Genomic DNA, 12539 nt, shown 5'->3' on the forward strand with positions numbered 1-12539 from the left:
CCTCCATATATCTACATACTTATATTTATCCTCAGTTCTTTTAACAGCTTGTATATCTTCTCTACCATCTTTTATCTACAGGCATACTTCATTTTATTACACTTCACTTTATCAGTCTTCACAGATACTGCATTTTTCACAAATTGAAGGTACATGGCAACCCTGCATTGTCAGATGACGGTTAGCATTTTTTAGTAATATTTTAAAATTAAGGTATGCACATATTTTAAACATAATGCTATTGCACACTTAGTAAAATACAATATAGCATAAACATAACTTTCATTTGCACTGGGAAACCAAAACATTTGTGTGACTTGCTTTATTGTGCTGGTCTAGAACCCAACTGACAATATCTCTGAGGCATGCCTGTATTGATCTATTTGCCCATCTATGCATGTAACTATCTTGCCATTTAAATTTCATCGTATTTTTCTCTATGTGACATTACTGGTAAGGAGAATAGGAAAAATGGCACATATCTCACACAACTGTGATTGCTATATAACCAAAGAATAAAAGCAATTTGGGTCTAAAACTCAAATGGCAATTTTCCAAGTCCAATGAATCCAGGAAGTACAACTATTAAGTCCATTATGCACAAATATCAAAATTAAAGAAATAACATTAATACACAGATAAAGACTCTAGGAACCCCTACCAGCTCTGAGAGCCAAGGAGGGCATGACACACACCAAAAATATATTGACAAATGTGTCCCACATTCATTTTCAGCCAAGACTTCAGGATTTCACAAATGCATGTTTCAGAGCTGCCCTGACATGCAGTGGATTCATTTCTCTGACAGGCGAATGTGGGCAAAGGCTGAACTCTATGTGCTTTTTCTCTCTAGCCCCTTTTAATTCATGATTTCCTGAAACGGCTATATAACAAAAACTTGTAACCTTGTGGGTATTGATGCTAATTCACAGAGCTCTAGACACAAGCATGGCTTGAATAACTTAAGAATGATTTGCCCTTTTGCATCTAGAGTCAATAAATGTGTTGAATCCTAAAATATTAATTCTTAGGTGAGGACAAAGAGAAAGACAACAGGATCATGGAATTGTCTAGATAGTATTCCCCCTTTGTTTCTCAACCTTCCATCTGTGATCAATGTTTTTGTTAAGTGTTTTGATTTTCCTTAGAAATGCAGGTTTACTGATATGAGAATACTTTTCAGTATTTCAAGTACAGAAGATTACTTGAATAGAAAGCAGTAGATGTCTTATCTTTTCAGAAAGGTTCACGGTAGACCTGGATGAAGTATTATTCGCCATAGGAACTTTCTCTGACAACAGGCTAGTTGGTGTAATTTCCAGAGAGGTTATCCAATGTATCCAGAAATAGGAAGAATCAAAATGTAAGTGAGTAGAAGACATATTTCTGAAGAACTTAAAGAGACACTAGGATAATCAAATTGAGCTTAATGTGATAATCAAATTGTTAATCAAATTGAGTTTAATTCTAATGAGTGATCACAGGGATAAAATGGAGGGAAAAAGTAAGAGGGAAAGAAACAGAATGTTAGCCCTAGCTACTGTTATGAATAGGCTTAGAAACCATTGTTTAATCGGTACGTTGATGGAATGACCTGGTTTAAAGGCACAGGTTGAGACATATAGTCAATGTTGCTTCTTCACTTAGATACTGTTAATGCTGAGTCAATGCTTTAACTTTAATCTTCTAGAACACCAATTCAAATTATGAGATACTCATGAATGGGAGATACAGGTCTCTAAATTAATCCTATTCCACACAGAGTGACCCTGTTCACCAGTGGGGATGGAGTTAGGGGCAGAGTGTTAAATTTGTTTTCAATAGGTTCAAATTTAAGGTACTTATGTAACTTATTGAAATATATTTTTGTAATATTCTATTATATAGGACAAAAGTGACACCAACATTACAACTTGTAAAATCGAATGAGGTATTTCATCACATTCTCTTGTGATTTATATAATTCTGAAAAATTTTTATTGGCTAGTGATTGAGAATTCATCTTCTAGAAAGAATTCAAAGATTTCTAGTATTTATATGAAATTCCTAAGTCGACAGACCAAATCTACAAGAAGAGACCATTGAAAACACCTAGCTTATGTTGGCCATGAAACCCCAAAACAAGAGTGGGTCTGAAGCTCCTGAGCCAGTCCTATAATGAGTAGTTCTAGAATTTTAACTATTTTCAAAGTGAATGAAAGTTGAATTTATATATACATGTGTATACATACATATATATATATATATATATATATATATATATATATATATATTTTTTTTTTTTTTTGGCCACACCACGAGGTTTACAGGATCTTAGTTCCCCAACCAGGGGTCGAACCTGGCCTCCGGCAGTGAAGACACAAAGTCCTAATCACTGGACCGCCAGGGAATTCCCCTGTATATACTTTTAATAACTTCCCTAAGCTATCCTACCTGCATTCATGCATTTTTATGGGTTGATATTTAGCCCAAAGAACATTAAAATTAAAGACATCAGGTATATGAGTTGACCTAAAAATAGTAAGAATCTCATTACGGACAATACAATCAATTAATTATATTATTGCATTATCACCTAGTTGATTAATAAAATATCATCTTATAATTTAGAGAGTAAAGAAGAGTAAGCATTAAAGCAAAATTTGATGGAAGGAGTTTCCTCATCACAGAAGGCATTCAAATAAACCTTGTTTATATCCCCACCATTATACCCCAAACTTGTTCTGAGCCATAATGCAGAAATAACATAATGGCTCTTGGAAGGCTAATTTGTTTTAGGTACCTCTCACAGTTAACTGCCAATAATTTTCCCATTTGGATACTCCAGTAATTTCTAAGCCATAGATCATTTAGGGAGACCTTTGGGAACCACTAAAATCCACATATCAGAAATCACTGCTTCACAGATACAAGGTTCATCTATTACACCAACTGTCTATGTATTCCTAATGGAGGTTTACCTTCCTTACGCAGAACAGAAACTACACAATCCTCACCCCATCTTAGAGTTTTGGAACCACAGCTGTTACAGGCATTCATATCAGGTAGAGAAGCTGGATTTCTTTTTAAAGTGTTTATTTCAATCCTCATGATTTCCCGCCCATGTTTTCCTAAAGAATTTCAATTTTGTTCATCAGCCCGAATCAAATAAGACAAAAAAGATAATCAAATCCATCAAGATATGTTTTTCCCTTTCTCACTTTGCATCTCTCCTTTGAAATAGAGAAATTCTGCCAAATCCTTTTAAAATCTAGCTTAGAGAGAGGAAGAAAGCCATAACCTCTAAATAAAGAAGATGTATGTTAGGTTTAAGACAATTTGTCAGTATGAACATTCTTTGATCTTTTAAGCTTCTGTGACATAAACTGTTTCTTTAATAATAACAAAATATGAAAATGAATCTCTTTATCAGTTGGGGAATCTTCTTTATATGGGATGAAAATATGTACTGGGCAGTGACAGGAATAACAAGCTAATCCATGTAAGCTATAGTCATCATAGTTTTTAATTTGCTCTTTAGAAATTGCAAATTTGACTATTTAGTTGCGTGCTAAATTAACATGTGACCTAACATAGATTCAAAAATCTCTTCTCATTAGACATGTGTTTGTAAAGCTTTTATAGTATTAAATTATGCACTTCTGCAAGATACTTTTTAAAAATAGTTTCTGGAATTTCCAAAAGGGCCTATAATGTGCATTTATCAAATTCCAGCATATTAATATTTTAAAGACTCTGAAGTATGAAAAGCCTTTCACTTTTTTTAATTCAGAGTTTTGATTTGATTTGTTTCAGTAGATCTATTTTGAGCACAGATTGGAAGATGTTGCCATAGGTCTATTGTATAATAACAAACAATTGATATATACAGGAGAATAAAAGTAGAGAGTATTATATAGTTGCTGCCTCCATTCCTGACTGTCTGCCTGCCACCTGAACACTTCATTCCGAAAGGCATTAGGTATGTCTGGGTGAGGTAAGAATCCATGGAAAGGCAGGAAGGTGGAGGGAGAGTGGAACAGCAGATAAACATTTGTGTCAGGGAGTCAGGGGATGGGCAGAGGGAGCAAATGGAAATCACTTACTACAGCAGTGAGGGATGATCCAAATAACAAATATATTGAGTGTAAAGACACAGGGTTCTCACTGTTGGAGAAAAAGAAACGATAGGAATGAACCCTGTGGTGTTGCTTTAGAGTTGGAGGTACTGAGGTAATGCATGTGGGGTCCTGGATTTGATCCTTTCACTATAAAAAGACTTTACTGGGACAAATGGAGACATGCGACTGAGGTCTGTGCATCCAATAGCAATGGTGTATCACTATTAATTTCCTAATTTTGATGGCTGTATTGTGCTTGTGTAGAGAAAACACCCATGTGGCAAAGACTGACTGAGTTATCGCATGGTAATGGGGCATCATCGCAGCAATGTACTCACTTATAGTTCAGGAAAAATACATTTGGACTACAAATGCAACTTTTCTCTAAGATTAAATTTATTCCAAATTAAAGATAATGAACAGCACAAAAGAAATAGAATGTATTTTATATGGGCCTTCCTCCAAAAGAGGATTTGAAGACTTTTACCATAAAAGAACAAAATTACAAAGAAAAGACATACTACTAATGGTAAGAGAAGACAGGAGAGTGAGAATGACACATAGAAGGGACAACACAAACTGTTTTCAAATGCTGGCATTTTCCTTTTGGCTGAGTTACTGTTTCAAGTAGAGTAAGTTCACTTGCATACTGTGTACTGACAGCCTCGACCTCTTCAGTTATGAGCCTTTGGAAAGCAGTGAGACTTGCCTTTCTAAAATATATTTTACTAAGTAATCTCTTGACCTTCTGATTTTTTGATTAATATTTTTTGATGGAGAGTGCATTCTTTTTTTGCATTCAGTACCAGGAAACCCAGAGTCAATCCCGGTTACTCTCTGTAGTTTTTATCTTTAACATATTAACAGCACTTCAGCCCCAGTTAGTCACCACATGGCTCTCAATTAATTGCACTGTGATTTGAATTTCTATGTGATGTATTGTTCTTACATTTTTAATGTGCTTAATATTCCTATTTAAACACTGTGTAATACTTCACCCAAACTTCTCTTTGTCCAACTCCTGTCTCAGCTCCTCAATTTAATTTGCAAAGTATGCTGACCTCAAGAGCTCTTCCACCTTGGAAAAATAGTAACTATTATAAATAGGCAGCAGAACCGTAGGGCATATATAAACAAAATTCTCTATAGAGATATTATCAAAAATTAGTACAGCATACTGGTTAAACCCACGGGAGGAAGAGCCAGATGTCTGAATTTAAATCCGCTCTCCCACTTAATATCTGGATTTGGATTAGCTATTATTTCCCCTATTTTTTCTGATTAAAAATAAAGAGAAATAGAGAAGTTAACATCGGTACTAATGTAGGATTGTTGTGAATATTGCAAGCATTTAACACAGCTTTGGGGATATAGCAACTTTTTAATACATATTGATCATCATAAGAGTAGTCTTGAATCTCAAAGAAAACTAAGAAAACCACCAGTGCTGTGTTTTATATAACTGTGTACTCAACAATGCAATCATGCCCACCAGCGTAAGCCCTACTTGGCTTTCTGATCCTTTTATTCCCATCTTCACTAATATGCCCTTTTGAATAAAATAGGCTTCATTCCAACATGTACAACTGCGAAACATAAAGTTAAGGCTCGTCGAGCAATTTTTCACTGACCAAGGCATTCATATCCTATACGCAATTTATTGAATCATACTAGCAGAAGCAGCTTGAAAATGGATGTTTGTAAAGAAACTAATATCAATTGAGCACCAACTCGATGCTATGCCAAGTTATTTAAATATAATCATTGAATTTTTCCAAACATACTTTCTTAGGTAGGGATGCTTGTACACACTACACAGGTAGAGAAGATGAGGCTTAGATGGGTCACGTCACTAACACAAGTAGAAAATCTGCAGTCAAATAATCTGAGATTCTACTTCGAAGCTAAATACAAAGTTCATTTTACCTGAACCCAGGTGTGGACACACAATCAGGGTTAAGTATCCCTCACTCTAATATCCAGTAGCAAAAAAAATTATCTATTTAAAGTGCCTGGAACTTAATAAGTGTAGGCACATTTTCACTGAAAAACCAACTTCAACGATGCTAGTTTGGGATCCACAGTAAAAACCAGACAAGCTTGCACATCACTCTTTATGTGGTATTGCTATAAAAGTGAATTCTCATCAAGTTCTGAAATTCACAGTAGAATATAAAAGAGCTCTGTCTACAGCTTCCAAATATGATATTTCTAAAATAATTTGGCTGCCATTTGGGCAAATATATATGTGTGTTTTGTCCTGACAGCTTGTCAACTGGCAGACGGTTCTTGAATATCACATTCATTTCAATGTAATATTGGTAAATTTCTCAATTAGAATTTTACTTTTCACTTTCTGCACAATGAAATCTCCCAGTCCTTGCTGGCATTCTTCAGGGTGTACAGGTGCAGGTGTCGGCATTTCTGCAGTAGCAAAGGAAGAAAAATGAAAGAAGGAAGGAGGGGAGGGAAGAGACAGGCTGGGAGAGAACAGTGGTAATGGGGAGAGAAAGGAGATAGGAGCCGACCTTCATCCTGATATTCACCTTCATGGAAATGAAGGGAATAATTCACACTTGACAATAAAATAGTGCAGTTGCCTCTGCCTCTCTTTAACCAGAGAGGCTGGAGTCAAACAGAAACCAGACACCTCTGTATAATCGATACAGAGGAAAGGTCCAAAGGTACGATGGGAAATCGATTAATAAAAATCATTTTTAAAACCACAACAACCAATTATTGAACACTTATTTACTTCATGGCGCACCCTGACTTTGTATTTTATCACGCGGTTCTCAAACAATGAAAGCAAGATGCAAGTTGTTATCTTTGCATTGTAGCTAAGGAAAACAAGAAACAGTTTAACCTCCTTGAACTTCAAAGTCAACCAGATAATAAGGGATAGAACCAGGATTCAAGATTTCATCCACCTAACTTCAAAACCCACACTTTCAACTGCAGCATATTCCATGTGGTTTTTAGAAGAGATGTCACAAGCTAAGCATTTTAAAAAATAACTGTGTAAAGTTAGTGTAGATTATTTCTTTTAGTTGCTACACTCTTATCAAGAAAAATACTTTAGATAGAGGAAACATGCATAGGTGCACATACACATTGCGTTATGTAGCTAATAATATCTTTAAATTCTTTGTCTTAGCTGAAATTGACCTTGAAGTTTGCAGACGTTTGGGGGCTTTTTTTTTTTTTTTTTTTTCTCAACATACTTATCAGGCACATAACTCATACACACAGGCATGGAAGCCTCTGACACATTTACAATGAATAGATATAGACTTGGTCATTAAGATGTAGAAATCATAATAATGAGGCAAAAATAGCAGCTTTCCTGTTCTTCATTCATTAGCAATTAAGATTAAGTGTTCTGTGTGTATTACAGCTGGTAATAGTCCTTTAAAACCATCTCACACAAACCTGAATGAAAAGATGGATTAGGCAAGTTCTCTGGCCTAAATAAGTTGATCAAATAAGAGGAAAATAAAAAGAGAGAAAAAAAATATATAGTATTTCTTAGTCCCTATTTACATGGCAGAATCTAAAAGAAGTACAAACATGAATGTGTTTTTGCTTGTTTGTGGGTTTCTTTCTGTGGTAATAGTGATGGTAGAGAGATAAAGTCCTGCTAGAAAGACCTAGAAGTTTCCCTAGAAAAAGTGTCATTTCAGCCAGCCATAGAGGAGTGATTTGATTTTGATAAGAAGGAAAAAATAAACAATAATAGGATTCCTCACAAAAGAGATAGAAAAGGGGAGTCTCGGCAGGAGAAATACATGGGTAAAATGTGAAGACCTGAGGTCAGTTCTGATTTGCTGCTGTAATGGGTGTATCTACCAAAGTTATACTGTGGGTTAAGAAAGAAGAGATCAAATGAAGCCAAACTATTTACCTAATTTTGGCCTTCAATTTATATCTCCACTTGTGTTTTTTTTATTTATCACATCTTGTTCACCTGCTGTTAATTTATGTGATTTTACTGCATAGCATGTATCCTTATAGGCTGTCTTAAATGCAATTTGAAACAAACTAGGGTATCCCTTACATCCACTGCACACTTAGGAATGACTTTAGTGATATTAATCCCCTGGATTTTGGATCCTACCTACTACTTTTGTCAGACCAGGAAGAGCTCTAAAATACCTTTTAAAGTCTGGGGTCAGGGATAAAGTCTGGGGTCAGTATAAAGTCTGGGGTCAGGGATTTCCTTTATCGAGGCCAGAGTCTGGGGATAAAACAAATCCAAAAAGGGGAGGAAAAAGTAGAAAATCATGTTTTGAAATATATTCTCTTCTGTAAAGTATAATGAATATTTCAATGGCTCAGAAAAAGTGGGAGTGAGTCCTTGGTGATAGCAATGCTCCTTTAAAAAGTTCGGTTAAAGTACGATGCCCACAGCTCAGAAGCCTCTGGTAACTGTGATTTCCTAATTCACTCTAGACTCGACCCACCAGCTCAATCCAATATCTGGCTGACTACAGACCTAGACGGTTTTCTGTTTCTCTGTGTGCTGCATCTGCATGTGAATATATACAAACAAATAATTAAACATCAAGAAAATATCAATGGGATTAGTCTGGCATGTTGGAACAAATCTTGATAAATCCGCCTCAGTAACAATACTCGAACTACAGTCTATGAGAGGAATACAAATTCAGCCTATTGAAGCACTGTCGTGTAAGGAGAGATATTTTAATAAAACTGCTTCGTCAGTTCCTATTACTAAGGGACTAAAGCTATTGAGCTATGGAACTGAGGCGAGAAAAGGGGATTTGGAAATGCAAATTAGAGATAAGACGGTAATAAATGTCTTTTATTCAGCCACACACTATCCCTGATGCCAGGAGCTATTTTAAAGATGATTCTTAATAGTTCTGTGAAATTGGAAGCATACATACCCAAAATGGACATCTCTGGCACGGTAGCATGATAGGGTCCATTGAGAAACTCTGGTGCATTGTCGTTGATGTCTTGAACTTTGATAATAAATTCAGAAGGAGGCTCAAGAGGCTTATTTGTCTCCCAGTCCACTGCCTGAGCTGTTAGGGTGTACTCAGCTTTTTCCTCTCGGTCAAGTCTTTTTATAGCATGGATATCTCCTGTTATGTCATTTATTTGAAAGATAGTCCCAGCTCCATCGCCTGATAGGATATATTTGATTTTTTTGCTCCCAGGATCCAGGTCTGTATGTAACTAAAACAAAAAGGGACATTGGTTAGTGATGTGGCAATTGGCAAAGTATGTTTTACTACCTCATGTTTCAATATAAAGTTGTTTCTTTCTACATTGATTGTAACTTCATCAATGTCTGCTAACAGTAGCTGTACAAAGAGTCTATGCAACTGTATGCATATCAAGTAAAATATAATGAAATTCAGACAAATATGTTTGAATACTTTAAAAATATACTCTGGCCTGTTCAGTATAAACTGACATGCATTTACAATGATAAAAAGATTGAGGAGAAAACACTAAAATATATGTATTCTTTCCATTTATTCATACATTTACCTGTTCAGTATAAACTGATATGCATTTACAATGATAAAAAGACCAGGAGAAAATACAAAAATACATGTATGCTTTTTAATTTGTTAATACATTTATTTAAAGTTATTATTATTAGTTACCTTTTATGGGTTACTATCTGTGTGCCAAGAACTATATGAATCACTTCTCATATGATAATCCCCGTAATTCTTCCAAAAGTCACTGAGTTAGAATATATCATATGAAACATGAGAAAAGGGAAGTTTGACAAGGCATATTATAACATCTTCAAGGTTTCCATTTGATGGAATCAAGTGCAGTAGACCTAAAATTCAACTCAGATCTGGCTGCTATATTCATAAAAACAGAAATAATTCTAATAATCTGATATATATTAAGATCTTATGTTTATGTAAGTCTTTTTTTTTCCCCTTTGATTTACACAATTCTTCTGGTCCAGGGAAATTATCCCCATTTTACAAAGATGACTGAGGCCAGATTATGGGAGCACATTTTCCAGAAATGGGACTTCTTAGAGAAATGAAAACTTTGCAGCAGGGATCCAGATCCATCTTAGATCATGGCAACAAATATTTATTGAACACCTACTCTGCCTAAAACATTTTAGTAGGTACTGGGGAAAACAGAATCCCTGGCTTTCAAATTTTCACAGTTTATTCTTTAGAGGGAGACTCCTGATACAGGGTGCTTCTTTTTTATACTATGTTGACTCCTATTAAAAACACTGAAATAAGACAAGAATATATATATTTTTAGTTTGTATTTTTAAAAGGAAAATTAATTGAATTATATTTGCAAAATACTGCTCAAATGTACATATTTTCAGCTTAATCCAGTTACTTAAATGCCAGTATAGTTATAGTTCTTGCATCATGAGATTTCAAACACTTGCTCCTTAAAAAATATACATATGTATATATTGAAAAAAAAGTCTTGTGCAAAGAAACTCCTAGAAGCTCAAAAGACACTGCATTCTCTTGGGATCACTTTCATTCAGTGATTGCGTTCTTTGCCAATTTAAATTGCATTTAGTGCCTCAATACATGAAAAGATTTTTTAAAAGACATAAAACAGCAACAAAGCATCCAAATGCATCTAGAGCTCCTATTTTACTTTTGAATACTTTAAAAAGCTAAAGCGTAAGATTACATCAGATACTTACTGAATCTCAAAATGTATCCCTTTCATTTATTGTATTGAACTTATTAACAAGAGCAAATATTGAAATGCCACTTTATCTTAATGAATGTAGGATTATAATTCATTAATATGATATTAATCCTAATTTATGACCATTTTAATTTATGTGCATTTTAACATTCCATTAGCATTTTTATTAAAAAAGAAAATTTTGAATAAAATATGATTCATGGATGTTTCCATTCATATACAGGCATTCCTGAGACACAGAGGTATTGGTATGTGTCACTCTTGTCCATCACATTTTTGCTATTAAAAATTAAGACATTCAAAATGCTGCTACTATTACTTATATTAGAACTTATTTGCACCACATTTTCCTTATATTTATCAATAGCCTCTGATTAGTAAATCGTATCGTACTCCCAGGTTTTGATGATCCTTTGTGTTTAGAAATAACTGAGGGAGAAGGGAAAAGCATAGGTTTTTGAAAAAACACAAAGCTAAGACTCAGGTCTCTCTAACTATATAAACTGGAGAAATTAACGCATTTATTTGAGCTTCAGTTACTTTGCCTCTAATATGGGGATAAAACATCTACCCTGCAGAATTGATTTTAGAATCTGAGATGATCTACTTGAAAAATAGAGAAAAATGGAAGTTGGCATATTAAGTGTACAATAACTAAAACCATTTTTACTTCATAGCATCCTCAACTATGTACGACTATCTGAAAACACTATAATAAAGCCCAGTTGCAAGCTGAGTGAAAAGTTCCCAAGATTCCATCCTGAAAAAACTCTCAGCAAACACCGTGTGCTTCCTCTTTCTCCTGAAATTTATTTTGAGCAAATCTCAGCAAAATCCAGAGCCCTCGTGATCTTGAAAGGCAGAGTACTGCGTTTCTGTATTCATTCATTTCGTCCTGTTATTTGGATCACACACACTCAAACACACGCTCTTGCACATGGCTTGTTCAGGTAACCAACTTGACATTACAAATAAAAGACCTGTGGGTATGTAAGAATAGCAATTTACAGGCAGCAAACGCTCATAAAACTCCAGATCTGGACCTCAGGCTTTGGAATGCGTGATGATAAGCTGCTGCTTTTTTGGTTGGTCTTCACATATCTGTTAAAACCTGCTCACTTCAATGCATCAAGACTGTTCTTGTCAATTTATCCCACCCCAGGACGCTCTCTGTGAGATTATGGTACCAAAGGTATCCCAAACGCACCACATTTTCACACATTGTGCATCACCTGAAAGTGTGAGGACCATCTCTCCCAAGAGCTGCTTCTGCTAATTAGGGCAGCATAAGGGCCACATGCAAACTGGCTGGGATGGTAAGACTGGTTGGCCTGGCTGTGGTACAAAAATACCTCATCCATTCACTGATTAAATGCGCACAAAATATGATTGCAAACAACACAGACATGGTCTCTGCCCTCAAAGACCCACAGGTTAGCGGGAGATAAACACAAATAAACAGAAAATATTTTCTGTTGTTATTGTTATTATTACTACCACACGTACTAACTACATATTACCTGGTAAACATTTTATTCAATACATGTATACTGTCATGTTTTTCTCACAGCCAACCAGAGAACATTTTGCCATTTCACCCATGAAACAGTTAAGATTCAGAGATTTTTAGGGAACTTTTCCATAGAATGTACTATCAGCAAGTGGCGATCTTAACAGCAGAAGCTTTAAAGGAAATTTCCTGGATTCAAATGCATGCTCTAAAGGTCTGAGTGCATATATTAAGTT

The 12539-nt window shown here is 35.2% G+C and overlaps 1 protein-coding gene across 1 annotated transcript in view; it reads right to left on the reverse strand.

The window, feature by feature from the left end:
* Positions 1-12539, reverse strand: part of CDH8 (cadherin 8) — a 375449-nt gene that overhangs the window by 236475 nt on the left and 126435 nt on the right. The window contains exon 3 of the mRNA XM_032614776.1: positions 9011-9305. Within this exon, the coding sequence (XP_032470667.1) occupies positions 9011-9305 (295 nt within the window). The remainder of the gene's footprint in view (positions 1-9010; positions 9306-12539) is intronic.

Source organism: Phocoena sinus, chromosome 19, assembly GCF_008692025.1.
Source record: "Phocoena sinus isolate mPhoSin1 chromosome 19, mPhoSin1.pri, whole genome shotgun sequence".
NCBI classification, from domain to species: Eukaryota; Metazoa; Chordata; class Mammalia; order Artiodactyla; family Phocoenidae; genus Phocoena; species Phocoena sinus.